The sequence below is a fragment of the Grammomys surdaster genome, unplaced genomic scaffold (assembly GCF_004785775.1).
Source record: "Grammomys surdaster isolate TR1022 unplaced genomic scaffold, NIH_TR_1.0 214, whole genome shotgun sequence".
Lineage (NCBI taxonomy): Eukaryota > Metazoa > Chordata > Mammalia > Rodentia > Muridae > Grammomys > Grammomys surdaster.
Genome location: NW_021604659.1, coordinates 2,183,604 through 2,202,554, shown reverse-complemented (window position 1 = coordinate 2,202,554; position 18,951 = coordinate 2,183,604). Strand labels below are relative to the sequence as shown.

The 18,951-nt window shown below is 45.0% G+C and overlaps 1 protein-coding gene across 1 annotated transcript in view; it reads right to left on the bottom strand.

Annotated features, from left to right (window-relative positions):
* The window catches only part of Adam12 (ADAM metallopeptidase domain 12), a 277,083-nt gene that overhangs the window by 39,947 nt on the left and 218,185 nt on the right, over nucleotides 1-18,951 (bottom strand). Inside the window, exon 12 of the mRNA XM_028772568.1 lies at nucleotides 3,365-3,542. Within this exon, the coding sequence (XP_028628401.1) occupies nucleotides 3,365-3,542 (178 nt within the window). The remainder of the gene's footprint in view (nucleotides 1-3,364; nucleotides 3,543-18,951) is intronic.

Here is an 18,951-nt window from a genome sequence, read left to right as displayed (position 1 = left end):
TGTTTGCTATTTTAGTAGTCTGCAGAGAAGCAGCAGAGCCAGTGAGTGCCATGTCTCCCAATCAGAAAGAACGATGAAGCCATTATAGAAACTCATGCAAGGACCAAACGGTTATTCCTGGGCTGTGGGGAGCAGATGGGGAACCTTCATCATCATGAGCTGGGGTAAAGTTACAGTATATTTTCCTAGAAACAATGGGCCTTACTTCTGGGAGAGAGGGAACACAGGCTTGTTCCAGCTGTGTGCTGGTGTACACTGCTCTGACCTGTCATTCCCTTGCTTCCCTGGTGTGTCAAGTCCCTCCTTGGACCAGAGGATGCATGGTTTGGTGTGGTTAATAGCAGGAGGAGTGTCTACAGGGCCTGAGCACAGGGGACCAGAAGAAAGAACCTAAGTAATAGGTTTGCCTAAAAGTCTTGGGCAAAGAAGTTTGGTGTCCTTGTAAGCTTGAACTGGCAACTTGACACAGCTTGGAGTCATCTTAGAAGGGAGTGTCAATCAAGGGGCTTTCGGGCATGTCTATGGGGGATTGTCTTGACTGTTAATTGACTTAGGATGGGCTGCCTCACTGTGGACAGTGCCAGTCCCTGGGCAGATGGTTCTGGGCTGAAAAAGAAAATTGTCTGGGCATGGCCCAAGAGTCAGGCCTCCTTCTTGGCTTCTGCTTCAAGCTCTTGCCTGACTTTCCTCAGTGATAGTTTGTGACCTGGAAATGGAAGCCAAGGGAATGCTTCCTCCCTTGGGTTCCTTTTGGTCAGAGTGCTTTCTAATAGCAACTAAACAAAACTAGGACCCATGGCTAAGCACAGATGACATCTGAACCTAGACAGGAAGCATAAAGAGTCCACTAAAATAACACTACCACGAGAGGCAGAAGGTTCACTGTGATGTTAACAGGATTCTTGGGAGGAAGAGCTTTAGAGGAGGGAGAGGAGGTTTTCTTAAAATAACAAGAAACCTCTAATGGGACATGAGGACCCTAACCACAGAAGTACCAAATCGGGAACTACATGCAAGCAGAATTTGGCTCCATTTAATAAGGAGTTTGTCACAATCAACACAGTGTAGGGAGGTCCCCGGAGAGAGATCAAGGGCTCAGCCATGGCTGTAGGATTCCTTTGTGGAGATGATGGAGGAACAGCAGAACAGAGTAGTTACAATAGGAACTTGAGGATCTGCTGAGAAGCTGGTGCTGGTGGTGACGGGAGTACTGGTGATGGTGGTGTGCTGCTGGTGGTAAGGATGCTGAGGATGTTGGTGATGACGGTCAGGATGTAGGTGGTGGTAGAGACACCGGTGTGGCAGAGGTAGTGAGGGTGTTGGTGATTTGGGTATGTTGGGGGCAGTGACAGAAGCTGTGGAGATGGCAGCTGATGATGGGGATAGCAGTGAGAGGATGATGATGATGATGATGTAGGGGGCAGTGGTGACAGCTGTGGACACAGTGGCAGTAGCACATGGTATTGGAGGCAGATGGGGTGAATGGCTGCCGATGGAGTCATTCCAAATCTCAGCATTCACGATTCCATGAAGAACCATCAGATTTATCCACATTAATAAATAATTATAAGGCACTCAGATCAAAGACAAACTGTCTTAAGTCAACATGGCCTCTCCTGAGAAATGTGGGTAATTTAAACTAATTGGGTTGTTTCTTTAAGCAATTAACAAGGCCTCCAAGGGACTTTTCTCCTTTGCACACGCTATCCCATGATGGCTTCACTTTTCCCTCTGCTAATCCCGAAACCATTCTGTAACGTTCTGTAATTAGGACTTGCTCCTAGCCAGAAATCACTCCCTGCTCACTGTGAGCAAAATTAACCACTGTTTCGGATGGTGTGGACAAGGTCATTATCACAGATAAGCTCTGAGTTTGTCAAGGACACAAAACTACCTCTATCTCCCTTCATGTCGTCTGATCACCCACCAGCCCCATATGCTACACATTTTCTCTCAGTTCTTGTGAGAATAAGAACATTCCTGCTGGCATGGAGCCTTCTCAGGGACCTGGAGACAGGCTAACATGAAGATTCTATTTTTCCTGGGATGAGCATGGAATAGCTGAGATGCTCTGGCTTCCTCTCCCAGCTTTGTTTCTTGGGGCTCCCCTTCCAAAGGAGCCCTCTGAGAAGCTGGCTTCCTGAGCTCTTGTTAAGCCCACATGTGGAGCCTACCTCAAAGCTGTCTCCCACTCTGGCTTGTGTAGGTTCTCATGGAAGGAGTACCACACTACCTGCTCTACAAACCCTTGGCTTTGGCTTACTCTGAATACAATCTTCTCTGAGCTGTGTGGGCTATGTGTTATGCTGAGAGGTAGCAGTTCTCTTTGTTGTCCTTTCTCAAGACTATTTAGAGAGTGAATAGAAACTTACATGTTTCATGTTGACCAGCTTCCTCGTGGACCTATACAATTAAGGAACTTCCCAGAGAATGGCTGGAAAGCAGGGCTTAATAGGCCTGGGGCAGGATGTAAACTCTAACTGCTTTTTTCTTGATGCTTCTGAGAACTGACAAGTTGAATAGCCAGAGCCTCTGGAGCCTCAGCTGTGCATGCAGAGAAGACTTCAGAACAATCTCAGCCGGAGAGAAAGCTCAGCTCAGCACTGCTTAGCCATACTCCCCGTTCACAGCAGGTTTTGCAAAGAAAAAGGTATGATACTTACAGGCTCATAGAAGCTAGCTCCCAGGGCTTTGCTTTCCAAGAGACTCTGACTGAGATAAATGCCTTTTTTTCTCATCCTCACCTCACTAAGAATGAGGCATCCTTCAATTGAGAAGGCACTCACCCATTAAAGCCAAGTGATTCTGCCAACTCTGTACCTGGCCAACATTCCGAAAAACTACCAACTATGGGGCACTTTTTAAAGGTGGCCATATGGGAGTTTTCCAGAGAATCTCTATTATACCAATATCCTCAGTACTAGCTCATCCTCCCTCTCTTTTTCTCTCCAGTGTGTGTGTGTGTGTGTGTGTGTGTGTGTGTGTGTGTGTGTGTGTGTGTGTGTGGTTTGTGTGTAAGTCAAAGGTCAACTTCAGGTGTTATTCCTTAGGTTCTGTCCTTTTTGTTTTGGAATGAGGTCTTTTACTGAGGCCTCTAGGGCTCACCAGTTAGATGAGGCTCAAGGGCTAGTGTGTTTTGGAGATCTGCTTCTCTCTGTCAACCTCCAGTGCTGGGACTCAGGCCCACACCATCACACTCAGCGTTTCCATGTAAGTTGCATGGCAAGCCCTTTAACAAGTGAGCCATCTCTTCTCCGTCCCATCACCAGTTTTTAGCATGTTCATTTTGCTGCCTGAACTCATCTACGCTCCTCCATCCTCACAGTCAGAGGCAATGCAGGCACCATAGAGGGAGTCCCCTTACCTCTGGTTCTCCGCAGTCACACTCTTCTCCCTCTTCCACATAGCCATTTCCACACTTCCGGCCCCCAAAGGCCTGCTTGACCTCTGGTAGGTTGAAGAGGCACATCCCCATCCCCTTCTCCAGGCTAGCCTCCAGGTCCTTCCTGCTACAGCTGCTGAACACCATGGGGAATGGGAACCTGAAAAGAAAAGGCTCCAGTGAGTCACACAGGCACAGTGGCCATCCCTGCCTTCAGGTGCTATGACCTAGGACCCCTGTGCAGTAGTATACAGCTGTCCACAGCTATTTCAATGGACAGGATTTGCTTAACCATGGTCAAATGAAGCACTGTCTGATAGTCCCAACATTCATTCCCAAAGTGTTTTCTTTTTGTTTTTTTGACAGTTTCACATCAATAGCTTTAGACAGTCATATTACATTGCTATTAATAGTTCTTCAGGGAGGTAATAGTTACTTTTTGATTGCTGTGATAAAACACTATGACCAAGACAACCTATAAAGGAAATCATTTAATTGGGCTAGGGTTTCAGAAGGTCAGAGTCCATGATGGTGGAGTGAAGGTGTGGTAGGAGGAACAGCTGAGAACTCACAGATGCATTCACAAGGAGGGAGAGGGAAGGGGAAGGGGGAGGGGAGGAGAAGAGAAGAAGGAGAGGAAATGGGACAGGGAGAGAGAGACAGAGACAGACTGGGAATGACAAGAGTATTTTGAAACCTCAAAGCCTGCCTCCAGTGACATACCTCTTCCAAACAAGCCCATAGCTTCTAATCCTTCCCAAACAGTTGTACCAACTGAGGACCAAGTATGCCAACTTATAAGCCTATTAAGGCCAATCTCAATCAAACCACCACAGAGGTGATGCTGTAGGAAATGAAGTTTTAGGGCCTAGAACTTATAACAAAGACACATAGTAATGTCTTTATTGGTACGTATAAAGAGGAAAATGTTATGTATGATAGTACATATTGGCTCCATATGTCCAGGGGACATATGGTCTGTTCCACTATAGATCAGGTTGATATTGACATTCAGGCTTATGAAGATAGAGCCATGGTCTTTCACTGGACATGGCTCTAAGCAAATGGAAGTAGTCCAGAAACATAGGTCTTGGTCTTGGTCTTGTCTATAAATTCCAAGGCTACAATGGAGTCAGCCACACAGTACTGGTCCCTTTCTAGTTGACTAGAGGAGCTGCTCAGACCCTGGGTACCTGAGTGGACCTTGTGAGTAATTCTTGGCAGTGGGCTGTGAACAGGAGTGATGTTGTGTCTGTGGTACAGAACTGACTATTCATCCCCTAAGTCTTTCTTTCCCTTTTTCTCAAATGACCAGGAACTGGAGGAGCCTGATGTGGTATCTGGTTCTGACTCCCAGACAGAGAAAAACCTAGATCCTCTAAGTGGCCTTTGATGGAAGCACATTTCTTCAGAGCTACGGAGAACTGAAGACATTTTCTAGAGCAGCCAGTGTTATGGGTATAGTTTAGTGGGTCGGCATCATGACTTTAAACAAACACTAAACATTAGGCTGAATAAATCTTTTTTTCTTTTATACTATGCACCAGCAACATTCTGTGACAGCAACAGAAACAGACTAATATAGTTATTCCAACACAAAGTATACCATTCTCTCTTAAAGATGCATTTTCAAATCTCTTGAGGCATTCAAGATGATGAGGACCGGCTTGCTAGAAAGCAGGTTTTATGACTTATTGAGGAAGTAAGCCTATTGTCCAGCAGGCCCAGGCATGCCTCCCTATGGAGACATCTACAGGATGACATTACAATTGGATTTCAATCAACTGGCCAAGTCAACAAAGCAGCTACATCTTCCTAAATACGGCAGAGAAACTGCCACATCATGACTGAATTTGGGCAAGTTTTGAGTCCTGAGGGTTCATGCAGCCAAGCTGATGACACCATTCATTCCTCTGTACCAACCCCCACCCCCCACCGCCTTCTTTTACTTTCAGGTTAATTGGAGTAATTCAAACCACAACTAAACAAATGAAAGTGAATCCTACTCTCCCAGACAGGACGATGGTAAGTTGAGACTGAGGAACAGGGCTGTAACAAAGTTCCCTTTGAAATCTTTGTATGTTTCCTTGGCAGATAGATTATTGCTGGTATCAAAATAATGCAGAAAAGCACCCATGAACAACAGACTGTAACATTTTCAATTTAGAAAGGCATGGTGTGGAAGTGTGGGGCGGTGGGCTGTGAGAAGCAGCTGGGTGCCTGGTCAAGCATAGGCCTTGAACCCCAGACCCTAATCAGACGGCAGGTGTTTGGCTCTGCTCCTGGCTCCTGGTTCCTTACACTCAGCTTCAGCACTCCACAGCCCCTCCCACAGAGAGGTCTATGGCCATCAGTCACAAGGAACAGTGCCTCAGGCTCTCCCACATGTAGATGAGGTATCTCCAAGCTCTCAGACCAAGCCAATAGGTGTTATCTGCTGCCAGATCCTGACCCACCCAAAAACTGTATAAAAGAGCTCTATTTGGGAAAAGTAAAGGTGTGCAAGAATCATCCCGTTGTCCAAGAGTTTCTGTTGCAAGAGCTGTAACACTTGGGAAGAGATCTGCTCTCCTGAAGTGTCTTTAGGACCCTCTCCTCCTTGCCAGCTAGCTGTCTTCTTACCAGCCCAGCCCAGGCCAGCTCATCGCAGAGAGACAGATGCAGCACATGGGAGTGACTGGGCAGTGACAGTGGAGACTTGGGCAGAGGCAGCAGCGGAGGCAATCTCCCCTCCCTGCTTGCACTCTGTCCCCTTGGTCCTGATCATCACATGGCCAGAGATCGTAGTGGGACGCCCTCTGGAACAGGGACCCACATGGAAGAGATCAGTACATTACTCAAGGTGCATTTGCAAGGTGGTCCTATGCAAAGGAGGCAGCTTGGCTGAGGACTAGGGTGGGTCTTCTCTTTTGTTTGAGAGCACCCCTCTGTGAGGACCTTGGGGTCTGAAGTTCATTCTCAGACATACACAGCTAGGTGCTGTGGTAGCAGGCTGTGTCCAGCTCCCTCCAGAAGAGGCCAGTATCTGGAGAGTGCCCAGGTTATTTAGAAAAGACTCCAGGATAAGTTGATGGAAAGGTTTGGCAATGGGGAGGTGGCTCAGTCAAGTGCTCATAATGCAAGTGTGAGGACCTCAGGTCAGATCCCCGGAACCCACATTCAGCAGTAGTGTGTGTCTATCATCCCAGCACTCTTGTGATAAGAAGGGAGGCAGAGACAAGAGAAGCCATAGGAGCCTATGGATCAGGTAGCCTGATATACTCAATAGAAAGCAAGTGGTCTGTTTCAAACAAGGTGGCAGGTGAGGACAAGTTCTCAAGGTTGTCCTCTGACATGACTGCATCTATGCCTTAGGGTGCCTCTGTTAGAACTGCAAAACAGCACTGTCCTCCTGAGATACCAGATAAGGTTTTGGCAAAGATGCTGACCCTGAGGGTTGGTCACACACATCACAGAGCTGTCCTTTACTCCAAAGCCTAGGCATGCTGGCTTTTATAGTCTTGCTTGATAAAACTCCCAGAGACAACTGGGCATAGTCCTCAGCTCTTCCCCCTCCAACCTGGGTCTTCTTGGCCTTTTCTAGTACTCATAGCCCCTCCCTTAGATAAATTTTTCTTATCTTTGGTACTGGGGTGGTATCCAGGGCCTCAGGCTTACCAGGCAAGTGCTCTAACCCCAAGCCACTTGATAGATGGCCCCATACCACTCTTGCCCAATAGCTCTTCGGATAACAAACAGGGATGGGGATGAGGGACATTTTTTGCCTCTAGACAATTTTTCCTGATTCATCTCTTTGTGATTTCTGACAGAGGAGACCACCAACTCTTTCATTCTGATGGACTATTCTTGAACCTTCTTTGGGAATTTAGAAGAAGAAAAGCAATGTGACTAGCCCTTCATCATGCTGTGATTCAGAAAATATTCTACACAGACAAGGTATCAGACTTGCTGTAGACTTTGGGGGCAGAGAAATGCATAAAACACACATGCAGACCAGGACTCCTGGAGGTTCATTCTGATAGGTGGAATACTGTGGAGATGAGCAAAATAAGCTTGTTAGGAAGGAAGGCACTGAAGAGCATAACCAAAGTGGACCCACACTGAGCTAATATGGAGGGTAGACCACTCCCAAAAGGGAACTATGAAGGGAGCAGCTGAGTCCCTCCAAAGAACAAGATAAAGAGAGTGTGGACACACCCTGGGAAGAGCTCACCATGGGCATGGGTGGCAGTTAGGTGGACATTCATCAGTAACAAAGCAGATACACACCTCTAGAAGCAGCTCCTTCTCCAGAAAATGGTCCTTAGCCAGTCCTTGTCATTCAGAGGCAAGGACAAAGTCCTGATATAGTGAGAAGACACCAGAGTGTCTTTACCCATGGAGCTTTGCCAGTCGGTTTTACAAATACATTCTCTCATCTCTTCAGGCAGCAAAAATGATAGGGACTGGCCTGCCAGAAATCCAGAAGGTTTTGACCTTGTGATCAAGCAGGGCTGTTGTCTAGCACACCCAGACTTACCTCCTCCTCATGGAGACAATTACAGGATTATATAATTGGCACAGTCTTGATGGCACTTTCCTAAGAAATTCTAACCCTGATTTCCAACTTTTTAGCAAACTACCTAGCCCTAAGCTACCAAGGTGCTCAGTGGAATAATGTTCAGTGCTAAGAAAGCATCAAAACTACAAGCTAACAGACCCTGACCTCTACTCCACGCACAAAGTTTAGTAATCTGAAGTGAAGTCTCAAAAGAGAAGGAGAAATTAACAGAACCAAATGTCAGATTGTTTTCATTACAATACTATTCTGTACTATACATATCAGAATACTTTTTATACCTCAAAAGACCACTGGGTGCTTAGTGGTCAGAGCATATAGCCAAGGATTACTGGCTCATGGACTCATGAGTTCCTTCATTAACACGAATAATGTGCCAAAGAACCCCAAACCAGGCTTAGAATCTGCTCTCTGTAGCCTTAGGCACTGCAGGGCCTGTGGTGTGGCCACTGATGGATGCTGTCATTCCAGTTTAGCTATACCAGGGAGGCAATGCTGAGAACACACAGTAAAGCAAAGTGCATCACTCTACCTCCTAGTCTGCTGCCCTAGAGTTTTTTTAATGATGAAGGAGCTCAATGGATATGAATGTTATCATCAAAACTCCCTGTTACTTGTTCATCCATTTGAGAAGCAGTTTTTAAGACTCCATTATACTCTAAGCTATGGAGGGTCCCAAGAGGATTCAGATAGGTTCTGAGTACTACCCATTGTCCCCAGGATTAGTCCTTCCCAACTCCTTTTCCATCTGACTGCCCAATGCCTCCTCATGTGTCTCTCAAACCATTTCTCTAAATCCTGTAGGATTCCCAGGAAATGGACCTAAAATTGTCAGGCCCTCAGGTACACAGTTATTTGTGCCACATGTGTGGGGATGATGGTTTAATTATTATTATTTTTTTCCTGTTATGGTATTAGTACTACAAGACTATAAATTCCTAAGACTAGTCACTGAGTTAGATTTTGGTCTAATTGTTCATTCCAAAGAATCCCAGGAGAGTTTGATTACCATTTGCAAAGGGAATCCCATTTGCAAATCTACTCAGGGGCTGACAGACACTGGGTTTGAATAAGTCTTTTGATTCCAAGTTCACTGATTAAAAACTACCCTATTTTCTTCAGTACTTAAGTCAGAATTAGATTACTTGTGATGAACAGCTGAAATGAAGCAAGTGATTAGCATGTACATGATGCCCAAATCTAGATGCTGGGGACCAACCTGCCTACACCCTAGCACATGCCTAGGCCAGTGGCTCTCAAAGTGTGGCCTAGAAGAAGAAGTGTCAATACCTTAATAGGGATGCAGATTCCAAGGCCCTGTACAGATTCACAGAATGGGAAGGTCACAGGAAGGACCCCAGCACTTGTGTGCTTCCAAGAGAGTTGCTTATTTGATACAAAATGCACAAGACATAACATTCACCTTTTAAGATTACACTGGCCTATGATCATGTCTGTGAGAGATTATCTTGATTAATGATTCACGTGGGAAGTCTCAGCTCACCGTGGGCAGCACCATCCCTAGGCAGGTAGGCCTGAGTTTTATGAGAAAGGTAGCTGATTAGGAGTCAGTAATTAGTATTCCTTTGTGGTTCCTGCCTTGACTTCATTCAAATGATGGACTATTATCTGCAAGCATGAAATAAAACAAAATTCCTTTTCTCCAATTGTTTTTGGTCAAGAGTGTTTAATACCAGCGACAAAAAACAAATGAGACTGGGCAGTGGTGGCATACAGTATACCTTTAATCCCAGCACTTGGGAGGCAGAGGCAGGTGGATTTCTGAGCTCGAGGCCAGCCTGGTATACAGAGTGAGTTCCGGGACAGCCAGGGCTACACAGAGAAACCCTGTCTTGAAAAACAAAACAAAACAAAACAAAACAAAACAAAACAAAACAAAACAAAACAAAACAAAAACAAAAAAAGGAAAGAAAAACAAATGAGAACCATTACCCACCGCTCAAACCCAGGCCTACTAAGTAGTCACTTCTGTTTACCTCATGGAGGATGTACCACATACTATGTCCCCTTGTGTGGCTGGTTCTTTCCTGTAACATAGTGCTTCAAGGTTCATCTATATTGTAGCATGCATTAGTCCAACATCCCGTTCTATGGCTCAAAGATTATTCCATAATAAGATGGCACTACATCTGGTTATCACTAAATGGACCAAGAGATGTCACTTCAAGCTTGAGAACTCCTTACCTAAGATTCATGTCTTAAGGGTATCGATGGAGCAACTCCCACCTATTTGCGTTGTCTCCGAAACACTGTGTAGACTCCATGGAGTGCACCTTTTAAGTGCTTTGATTATATACCATTCTGGTGTCATTTCTGAGAAGTACTGTGCAGCATTTGGAAAACCTTAGCTTGGTTGTGGGCATAAACTCAAAATTCCCTAAGCTTCTGCCTGTCTCTTTAAGACAAACCCAAATCAGGAATGTGTTCATAAATCTTAACAACTGCAGTAACATTGGTGTGGTTAAGTACATTTGGGAGACAGAAGCAGGTGAATCTCTGTGAGTTCAAGGTCAGTATGGTCTACACAGTAAGTTCCATGCCAGCCAAGGCTCCATGGAGAGACCCTGTCTCAAAAACAAAACAGAACAGAACTGCAGTGATCCGTGGGTCCTTGTTCTGCACACAAATTAGGCAAGGCAGTGTTGTGAACAGGGGGATGCTTCCTTCCACTTGCTTCACAGGGAAGCATCCCAGTTCTGCCTTTCTCTTCTCACTTGTAATTTTGCTTTCTTACTCACTAGCCTATTTCCTGGGGCTTCCATGAAGAGAAGACCAAATTGGGCTCTAGGGTTTTTCGTGACACCAAAGATCTTGCTCAACCATGCACGGTATGCATTTTAAGAACACAAGTTCGTTTCGTCCATAGTCCTTGGCAAGCTCATCACAGTATACTATTTAATACATTTAATAAACTATCCCCAATATGCCAGGTCAGCAGCTAATTGAACTGACATATAGCAATGGCAGATTTGGGCAAAGCAATAAAAGTGGAGAATTACTCAGAAAAGAAGCCATTTCCCATGCTCCTGTCCCTGGGCACAAGAACGCTTTAAAATAATTGCACCTGAGACCCAGAAAAGAAAGCTGCTTTCAGTTCTGTGCAGAGAATTTATCTCAGGCACCATCATCATTCCGTTGTGGTTCCTGCTCAGATATGACCTCTTGTTAGACACATCCACCCTTTTCTTTAATATTTAACTGCCAGGGACACTTGGGGCAAACTTACCGCATTGAATGTGAGGTTAGACATAAAATGAGAATGAAGTGGAAAGGAGGGTGATTTGCAGGGAAATAAAACCCTACTGCTTAAAAGAAAAAAAAAAACCAAAACAGAGGAAGCCACTTAGGGCTTCTCACTATATGGGCAGTCATGACTTAATATCCAGCTGTCCATCTGTCCCCAAACTGCCACGTAAAACATGATTAGGGACAACTTTTACTTTGAGAAACCAGTAGTCAGAAAGGCCTTTTCTTGTTTAAGCCTATTGTACATTTCATGGCTGTAGACTTGGGGTGACTCATCCTGAGCCAATTTATCAACCCTGACAGAAGTTTGGAGTTATCTGCTTCATGAAAGCTCTCTGGGAATCCTTAGGAGTCAACTACTTTTCCAGTAAAAATTAGCCCTCTAGGCCAAGCTTCTGGGAGGAGACTGGATGCCGGCTGCCGGCTGCAGGTTTCATGGGTTCCGATGGCTCTGTTGCTTCCCTGGTAATTTGGTCCAGTCTCCCAGTCTATTACTTAAGCTGCAGCAGTGATGAAGGAAGAGGAATGGACCTTCACAGGCCCTGAACGAGCATAGCTTAGATATCATACAATTGTGTGATGGAGAAAGCTAGCTTTGAGGAAATGTGGGTGGGAAGCTATCCATGTTTTATCTCTTTAAATTGACTGAGAAAAAATACTAGAAGAAAACATAGATGATTCCCTACATGATAGAGGACTCTGTTTGTACAATAATTTAAGCCAACGATTTGTAAGTGAGACCTCGAAAAAATAAAAAAAAAAAAAAACTTTTGCAAAAGCAAAGAAACAATCAAGTAAAGAGGAAGCCCACAGAATGGGAGAGAATCTTGTCAGCTGAACATATGACAGAGGATTAGTATCTAAAACATATAAAGACCTCACAAAGCAAAGATTCAACCTCCCTACTCCAACCCCAACCCATTCAAACAATTGGGCTACAGATCTGAACAAAGAGTTCTTAAGGGAAGAAAGATCTCAAAGAATGTTTATTGTCCTTAAGAATTATGGGACAATTAATAAATCAAAACAACATAGAGAATTCATCTCACCCTAGTCAGAATGGTAACAATCAATCAAACAACCAACAATAAATGCTTAAGAGTGTGTGAGGAAAGAGAGAGACTCTCATTTACTCTTGGTGGGATTGCAAATGTGTTTAGCCACTCTGGAAATCAGGGTGGAGAATTCTCAAAAAACTAAAAATAAATCTACCATATGAGCCAGCTATACCACTTCTTGTCATATGTTCGAAGGACTCCACATTCTACCTTATAAACAATCGCTCTGCCATAGTCACTGATGCTCTACTCACAAGAGCTAGGGCATGGAAGCAAACAAACTGTCCTTCAGTTGACAACTGGATAATGAAAATATGGCACACAGACACTATAAGATACTATTCAGGTATAAAAAAATTAAAACATGAACTTTGCAGGTGAATAGGTGGAACTACAGAAGACCATATTGAATGAAGTAAGCCTGGCCCAGAAAGACAAATATCACATGCTTTCTCTTATCTGCGATTCATAGCTACAGGACTTCAGAAGGCAGTATTCAACATTGAGTGACTGAAGAAACCAGGCAAGTAAAAGGAGTCTCTCCCTCTCTCTGTCTCTCTGTTTCTCTGTCTGTCTCTCTGTCTGTGGGCAACTAAAGAATGCTGAGCATGGGAAAAATAGTCTTCTCCAGGGAAGACTATACATATCAAACACAAAACCCCAGACCAGAAAACCCAACAACAACTACAACCAAATTCCAAACTCACATGTCCACTGAGGAGAAATGACATCACCATAAAGGGCTACTCAACAGTTCCTGCAAAATAGGATGCTGGGAGCTTCTCACTGACTTTTTATTTGCAGACTGAGATGGAAGCCACAGCACAGCAAATCTGGTATGTTCTTCTGGGAGGTGTGGCATGAAGCAGGTGGGGAAGAAGAAAACCAGAGTAAGGATGTCTGGGTACCTGTCTGTCAGCGCTACCTTGAACCTCCGTTTTATATCTAAAAAGTGGAGCCCATCACCTCCTACTCTAAGGATAAAGACAACAGAACTTCAACCAAATCCATCAAAGTTTTAGGGGTAATCTTACAGTATCTTCCCTAAGGCATCTTAGGGAAAGATGTCTCTGACTGACTTGTTCATTCTTGGGCTTAGAAACATTCAGAGATGGTACAGAATCCATCATAACTATGGCCAGAATACAGCAATCTATCATAACTGTGGCCAGAATACAACTTTGTAAAACTGCAAAGCCAAATGAGGAAGAGTTACACACTATCTCTCAATGTATTCCATACTAGGTAACACAAAGACTTCTGGGTTCTAAAAGGCAAACAGAAACAGGACTCAGAAGCATAACCAACCAATCTGCCAGCCAGCTAGCCAGCCAGCCAGCCAGCCAACCACAGACTAGGTACAACAACACACTATTTAGAAGGCAGCTATGAGCCTCTTCTTGTTTTCAATTTCCTAAAGCTTTCCCTACATTTCCCCTAAGGCTCATTTTCCAGGAGCAAGATCCTCAAGTCCTCCTATCTTTTTCCAGGCATGTTCACTGTGAACCACACTCACATAACATGCAAAGATAGATTTTTAATAAACAGCACAGTCCTTTGAAATGTGGACCCTGTCCTATGCTGTCCCCATGGAAGAACCAGCTTTGCATTCTCTCCAACTTCTCCTTTCAGGTCAAGGTTAGGTCTTCCCACAGTGAGAAAGTACAAGAAGTCACAACTGGGGTGGGTTTATCTCAGTAGACTTTTAAACCCCAGATTCCAGGGCCATTGTCAGAAAAGCCTTCTGATTTTTTTGAAAACCTTTTCATCTCCAGGCACAGAACTTATGTGCCTACCAAGTACACCCTTGATTTGGGCTGGCTGGTGATGTTGGCACCTCTGGGCAATTGGCCTTGCCTTCCTTCACTCAGCAGTCTGACAGGATCACCTTGTGAACTTAAAGGTTTACACTTAAGGGACTTAGAAATGCTGACAGTATCCACCATTTGCTTACTAAACTTCCTCCCCCTGATATCCCATGAGTCAAATTTTATCATTGTGGCTTTTTAATTGAGGAAACTGGAGTTCAGAGAGGTGAGGAGCCTTACTGAGTCTGAAGGGATGCAGAACTGGGACTGAATGCAGGGTTGTAGAACACAAGCCTGCCATCTTCTTCATTCTCTAGGCCTGGGAGGACTGTCAGGATCTTCTTTCCCGCAACCCCAGGCACAAGCCATGAGACTTATTAGACAGGACCCGGGACAAGGGGCTGGGTGGGAGTGGGGACATGAGATTCTATTTGTAGAAAAGTGGCAGTCACATGAGTGCCTTGGGGCTTCTAGGAGCCAGAGAAATAAAGGTGAGTCCTGGGGTCCTCTCCAATTCCAAATGCACCTTGAAGCACTTGCCTGAAGGTCTTTGGTGTGATGGAGAACAAGGGTCATTGCACCTGGGTTCCAGTGTGGGTGAGCATGCACACATCTGAACTAGATTGTGAGCCACTCTGTCTAGAATTAGCTTCCCACAGGACAGCCTGATCAGTCCAGGTCAGGGGGAGACATGGACTGAACCCATCTGTCACCCAGTGGTGTTTGGGCTGAACACCAAGAACACTGGCTCAGAGGATGGACTAGACCTTAGTGAAGACCATAGGAACTGCATCTTTATACTCTTGCAAGAACAGCAGTGACTTCACCAGAATAAATGCTGACTCAGTGGACCTGCCAGATGGGCTACCAAAGGCCAAGGAAGATGGAGGCTGGGTGAAGGCTCCAGAATGTCGTCACCTTGGTAGAACATGGCTGTGGTTAATAGAAAGCACCTGGGGCATAGAAGGAATCCATCTGCTGAACAATATTGTTCATAGTGCTAAACATCTGAGATCTGACCAATGCTCCTCACTGGAACCTAATTAAAGCGGGGATCTAATTCCCCAGGAATTTGAAAAGAGGGACATTGAGCTGTGGTGAGTTGAGTCATACACAGGAGGCTTCTGTATGCTGCCACTGTTGGTTTCTCACTTCTACACAGAGTAGATGTTCCCTCCAGAAGTGAAGTCCTGAAAACGAGGATCCAGTGGCAGGGAACACAGTGTTCAGACAGAAGGGACCTTTGCTCTCCGTTGGTTCAGCACAGGCTCTGTGTCAGATGAGCAGCTTAACGTTTGGTTAAATGGGAAGGCTGCTGCTTGTGGGGCTCTCCAGGGCTGGGGGGGCTGATGGATATGAACAGGTGCTGTGCTTAATGAGGGACAATTTATACGCCTCATATAACAGACCCCTTTCTGCTGCTGTCGCAGACACACCTGCACATACCATGCTTCTCAGGAGAAAGATGCTTCTCATCAGACCTGCTGAGTGAAGCAGTCACAACAGAACTCTGAACCCTCAGCTATGGCAAAAATCAGCACACAGTCTGTCCTGGTCCCACTGGTCCTTTCTTGCATGGGTTCCCACCAGGGAGTTCAGGAATGAAAAGGTGAGAAACTCTCCTTTTCATTCCCAAGTCCCAAGGGCTTGAGACCCCAAAGCTTACTGGCACCTGGTGAAGGGCAAAAGACTGGGCTCAGAGCCAGGAGCTTGGGCCTGTGTCCTTCCTGACCTGTGGTTTTCTTATTCATCAGAGGGAGCTGAGTGTGTGTTCTCAGGGCTATGACAAGAAGCATGAGAAAGACACCAGAGTTCTTTGTGCAGTAAAGTGAGGCCTAGTGGGGGGGGGGGTGATAGGGGTTTTGTTCGGTCCTAGAACTATTAGATTGTACATGGTGTTTTTTTGGCATACCTCCAGGAAAAGCCCCACTGGGAAGACCCACATTTGCAAAGCAAATTTCTCTCATTTTCTCAATCTCCATGGAGTGCATACAGAATAGCAACAGGCTTGGCCTTCTCATCCTGGGTGTTTACTCAGCTCCTACTTTTAGTTTAAGTTTTTCTATTGATTATTTTGAGTTTGTTCTTGTAAGTGATTGTAATCCCTTTGTATAAAGATGTGGTGCACACAGAAAAGGGAATCTGAGGTTGTACAAATGCTAAATTTGATAAAATGATGATAACATACAATTTTCCCTCTAGAGTGTTAGTTATTAAAATAGGAAACAAATGATTGCACAGTAATTGCCACTTATCCATTCATTGACATATACAATCATTATATATCCATCACCCACCCACCCATCCATCCATCCATCCATCCATCCACCAACCTGTCATTCTAACTATCCATTCTTCTATCTACTCAATCTCCATTCATTCCCCTATTCACGCAATCATCCACAAATCTCCAATCTTTCCCCACCACTCCAATCCCCTATCCATCCATTCATCTACCCACCTATTCACTCACCCATCTACCCCCACCTCTACTCACCCACTCCCTCCCTACTCACCTACCCACCCATCTGTGCATGAGTTTATATCTATGCACTTACCCCTGACCCATCAATACACTCATCAGTGCACCTACCCTGACATTCAGGAAATAGTAGTTCTAGTACATGCTGAGTCTATTCAGGTGCTGAGGATTCAGCCATGGATAAAACAAATGTCTGACCTTATGGAGTATATCATGGTTCCTTCTGGATAGCAGAGTTGCAGGGAGGCCAAGAAGTTACTTTTGCTTTCATGTAAAAGCCTTTGTACCACTTTCTAGGAAGAGGAAGAAGCCATGTGGGGTTCATGCATGGGAGGGAATGGGGTCAGGGAGAAGGTCAGCTAGAATGTGGTGGGGAAAGATGGTTGGATATTTGTGGATGGTTGAATGATACTTTGTCCTGAGAAGGGACTTCATCCTTACACAAAGTCCCTGGGCTTCTGCTTGGATGAGTCAGAAACTTGGTGACTTGTTAGACTCCTGAGCGCCAGTGCCTCTCATTCTAAAATGGACATGCTTGTGTCCTCATCCCTGACCCAGGACAGCACAAGTGCCATCCATGGAGGTAGATGGCACACTTCCTGTGTCATCTCCCCTGGGCTGGATACTTGAGATGCTTATCCAGTGTCCAGCCTGAGAGAAAAGGACATTCTGCTAAGCTCTGGGCCATATCATACAGTATTTGAAGTCTGCACTAACTGCAGACAACCCTTTTTCTTTTCCAGTAAGCTATATATACTTGCCCAGACAGTAAACAGGAGCATGCTGCACACTAATGAGGTCTTCCCAATGTGCTTATCCTCTCTCCAGGCCATTTCTCCCTAAGCTGAAGTCAGGATGGAGCTGACTCAAGGATGCCGGCTGGGTAATGAAATTGATTTGACCAGTCATATTTCATCTTTCTGGAGCCCTCCTTTTGTTATTAAGGCTCTCCCTTTTCTCCTTCCCTTGGATAAAGATTTTTATTATTTATCCCAACACTTTGAGGAAAAACAATGAAAATTTTATAAAACTTTTCACTGAGAACCACCCGCCCCCACAGCCCTGTCATCCTCAAATGAGATGATTCAGAGGCACAAGTGCCTTCAGCCCCATCTTTGCAAATCCCTCCATGTCCAGAGTGTTCTGAGATCTTACACAGCCGCTCAGAATTTGGAAGGGGGTAGGTTTTGATGGGGTGTCTATTCTACAGTGATGACTCTTGGTACTTCTTATCAGCCTTTGGGAGCTTTCACAGGAAACCACTATCCGTTCCATCCCCTTGACATGCATTTCCAGGCAGATTCTTCAAAGAGGAGTTCCGTAGCTTGGGATGAGCTGGAAATGCTCAGGGAGAGGACAGCCTCACTTCTGCTCAATCTCTTAAAGGCTCTCATGCTGACCTTCGCTCCCCTATGCATTCTCAGCTGGCCCCCTTTCAACTCTGGTTCCCTGTACACAGGGAATTAAATTATTGGTCACTTTTGGGAAGATTTGAAATGTAGTACCACAATTGAGTTTGAAGATTTCTCTACCTCTTAGAGCAGTGGTTCTCAATCTGTGAGTCACAACTCCCACCAGATCTCCTGCATATCAGATATTTACATTAATGATCAATAATACTAGCAAAATTACAATTGTAAAGTAGCAACAAATTAATTTTTTTGGTTGAGGGGCACTACAACATGAGAACTGTATTAAAGGGTCATAGCATTAGGAAGGTTGAGAAGCACTGTCTTAGAGGGCCTTACGAGTACCTACCGATGGATGCTGTGGTACCCAGGTCTACTTAGACAGAGTAGATAAGATGCTTAGAAGTAAGACACTCCTCACCCCATACCTACAGAATCTTCTATTAGAGCTCTGCCTTTTTCAACTTGTCACCTCCAGATCCCTTGCCTGTCTCCCTACTACCATGAATGTTCTCTGAAATGTGAGTGAATACATGTATGAGTATGCATGCACGTGTGTGTATGGGGGTGCAGAGGTCGACACTGGGTATTTTCCTCAAACATTCTTCAATGTACTTTCCACTGAGCCTGGGTTTGCTGATTGCTGATAGGGTTAGAAATCATCAGACTCTCCCCGGCACTAGGATTACAGGAACCAGATTCTATGCTCAGCTTTGTAAGAGGGTGCTGGGGACCTGAACTCACCCAGCATAGGATTACAGGTCTCTAGTCTTATGCTCAGCTTTATAACTGGGTTATGTGAATTCGAGCTCAGGTCCTCAGTGCTTGTGCATCAAGTACTTGACTGAGTTATCTCCTCAGCATATAGTAATTATAATAATAGGTTTCTTTATGATGTTTTTCTGACATTTTCTTTTCCTTCCTTTGTGTGTGTGCATATGAGAGAGAGAGAGAGAGAGAGAGAGAGAGAGAGAGAGAGAGAGAGAG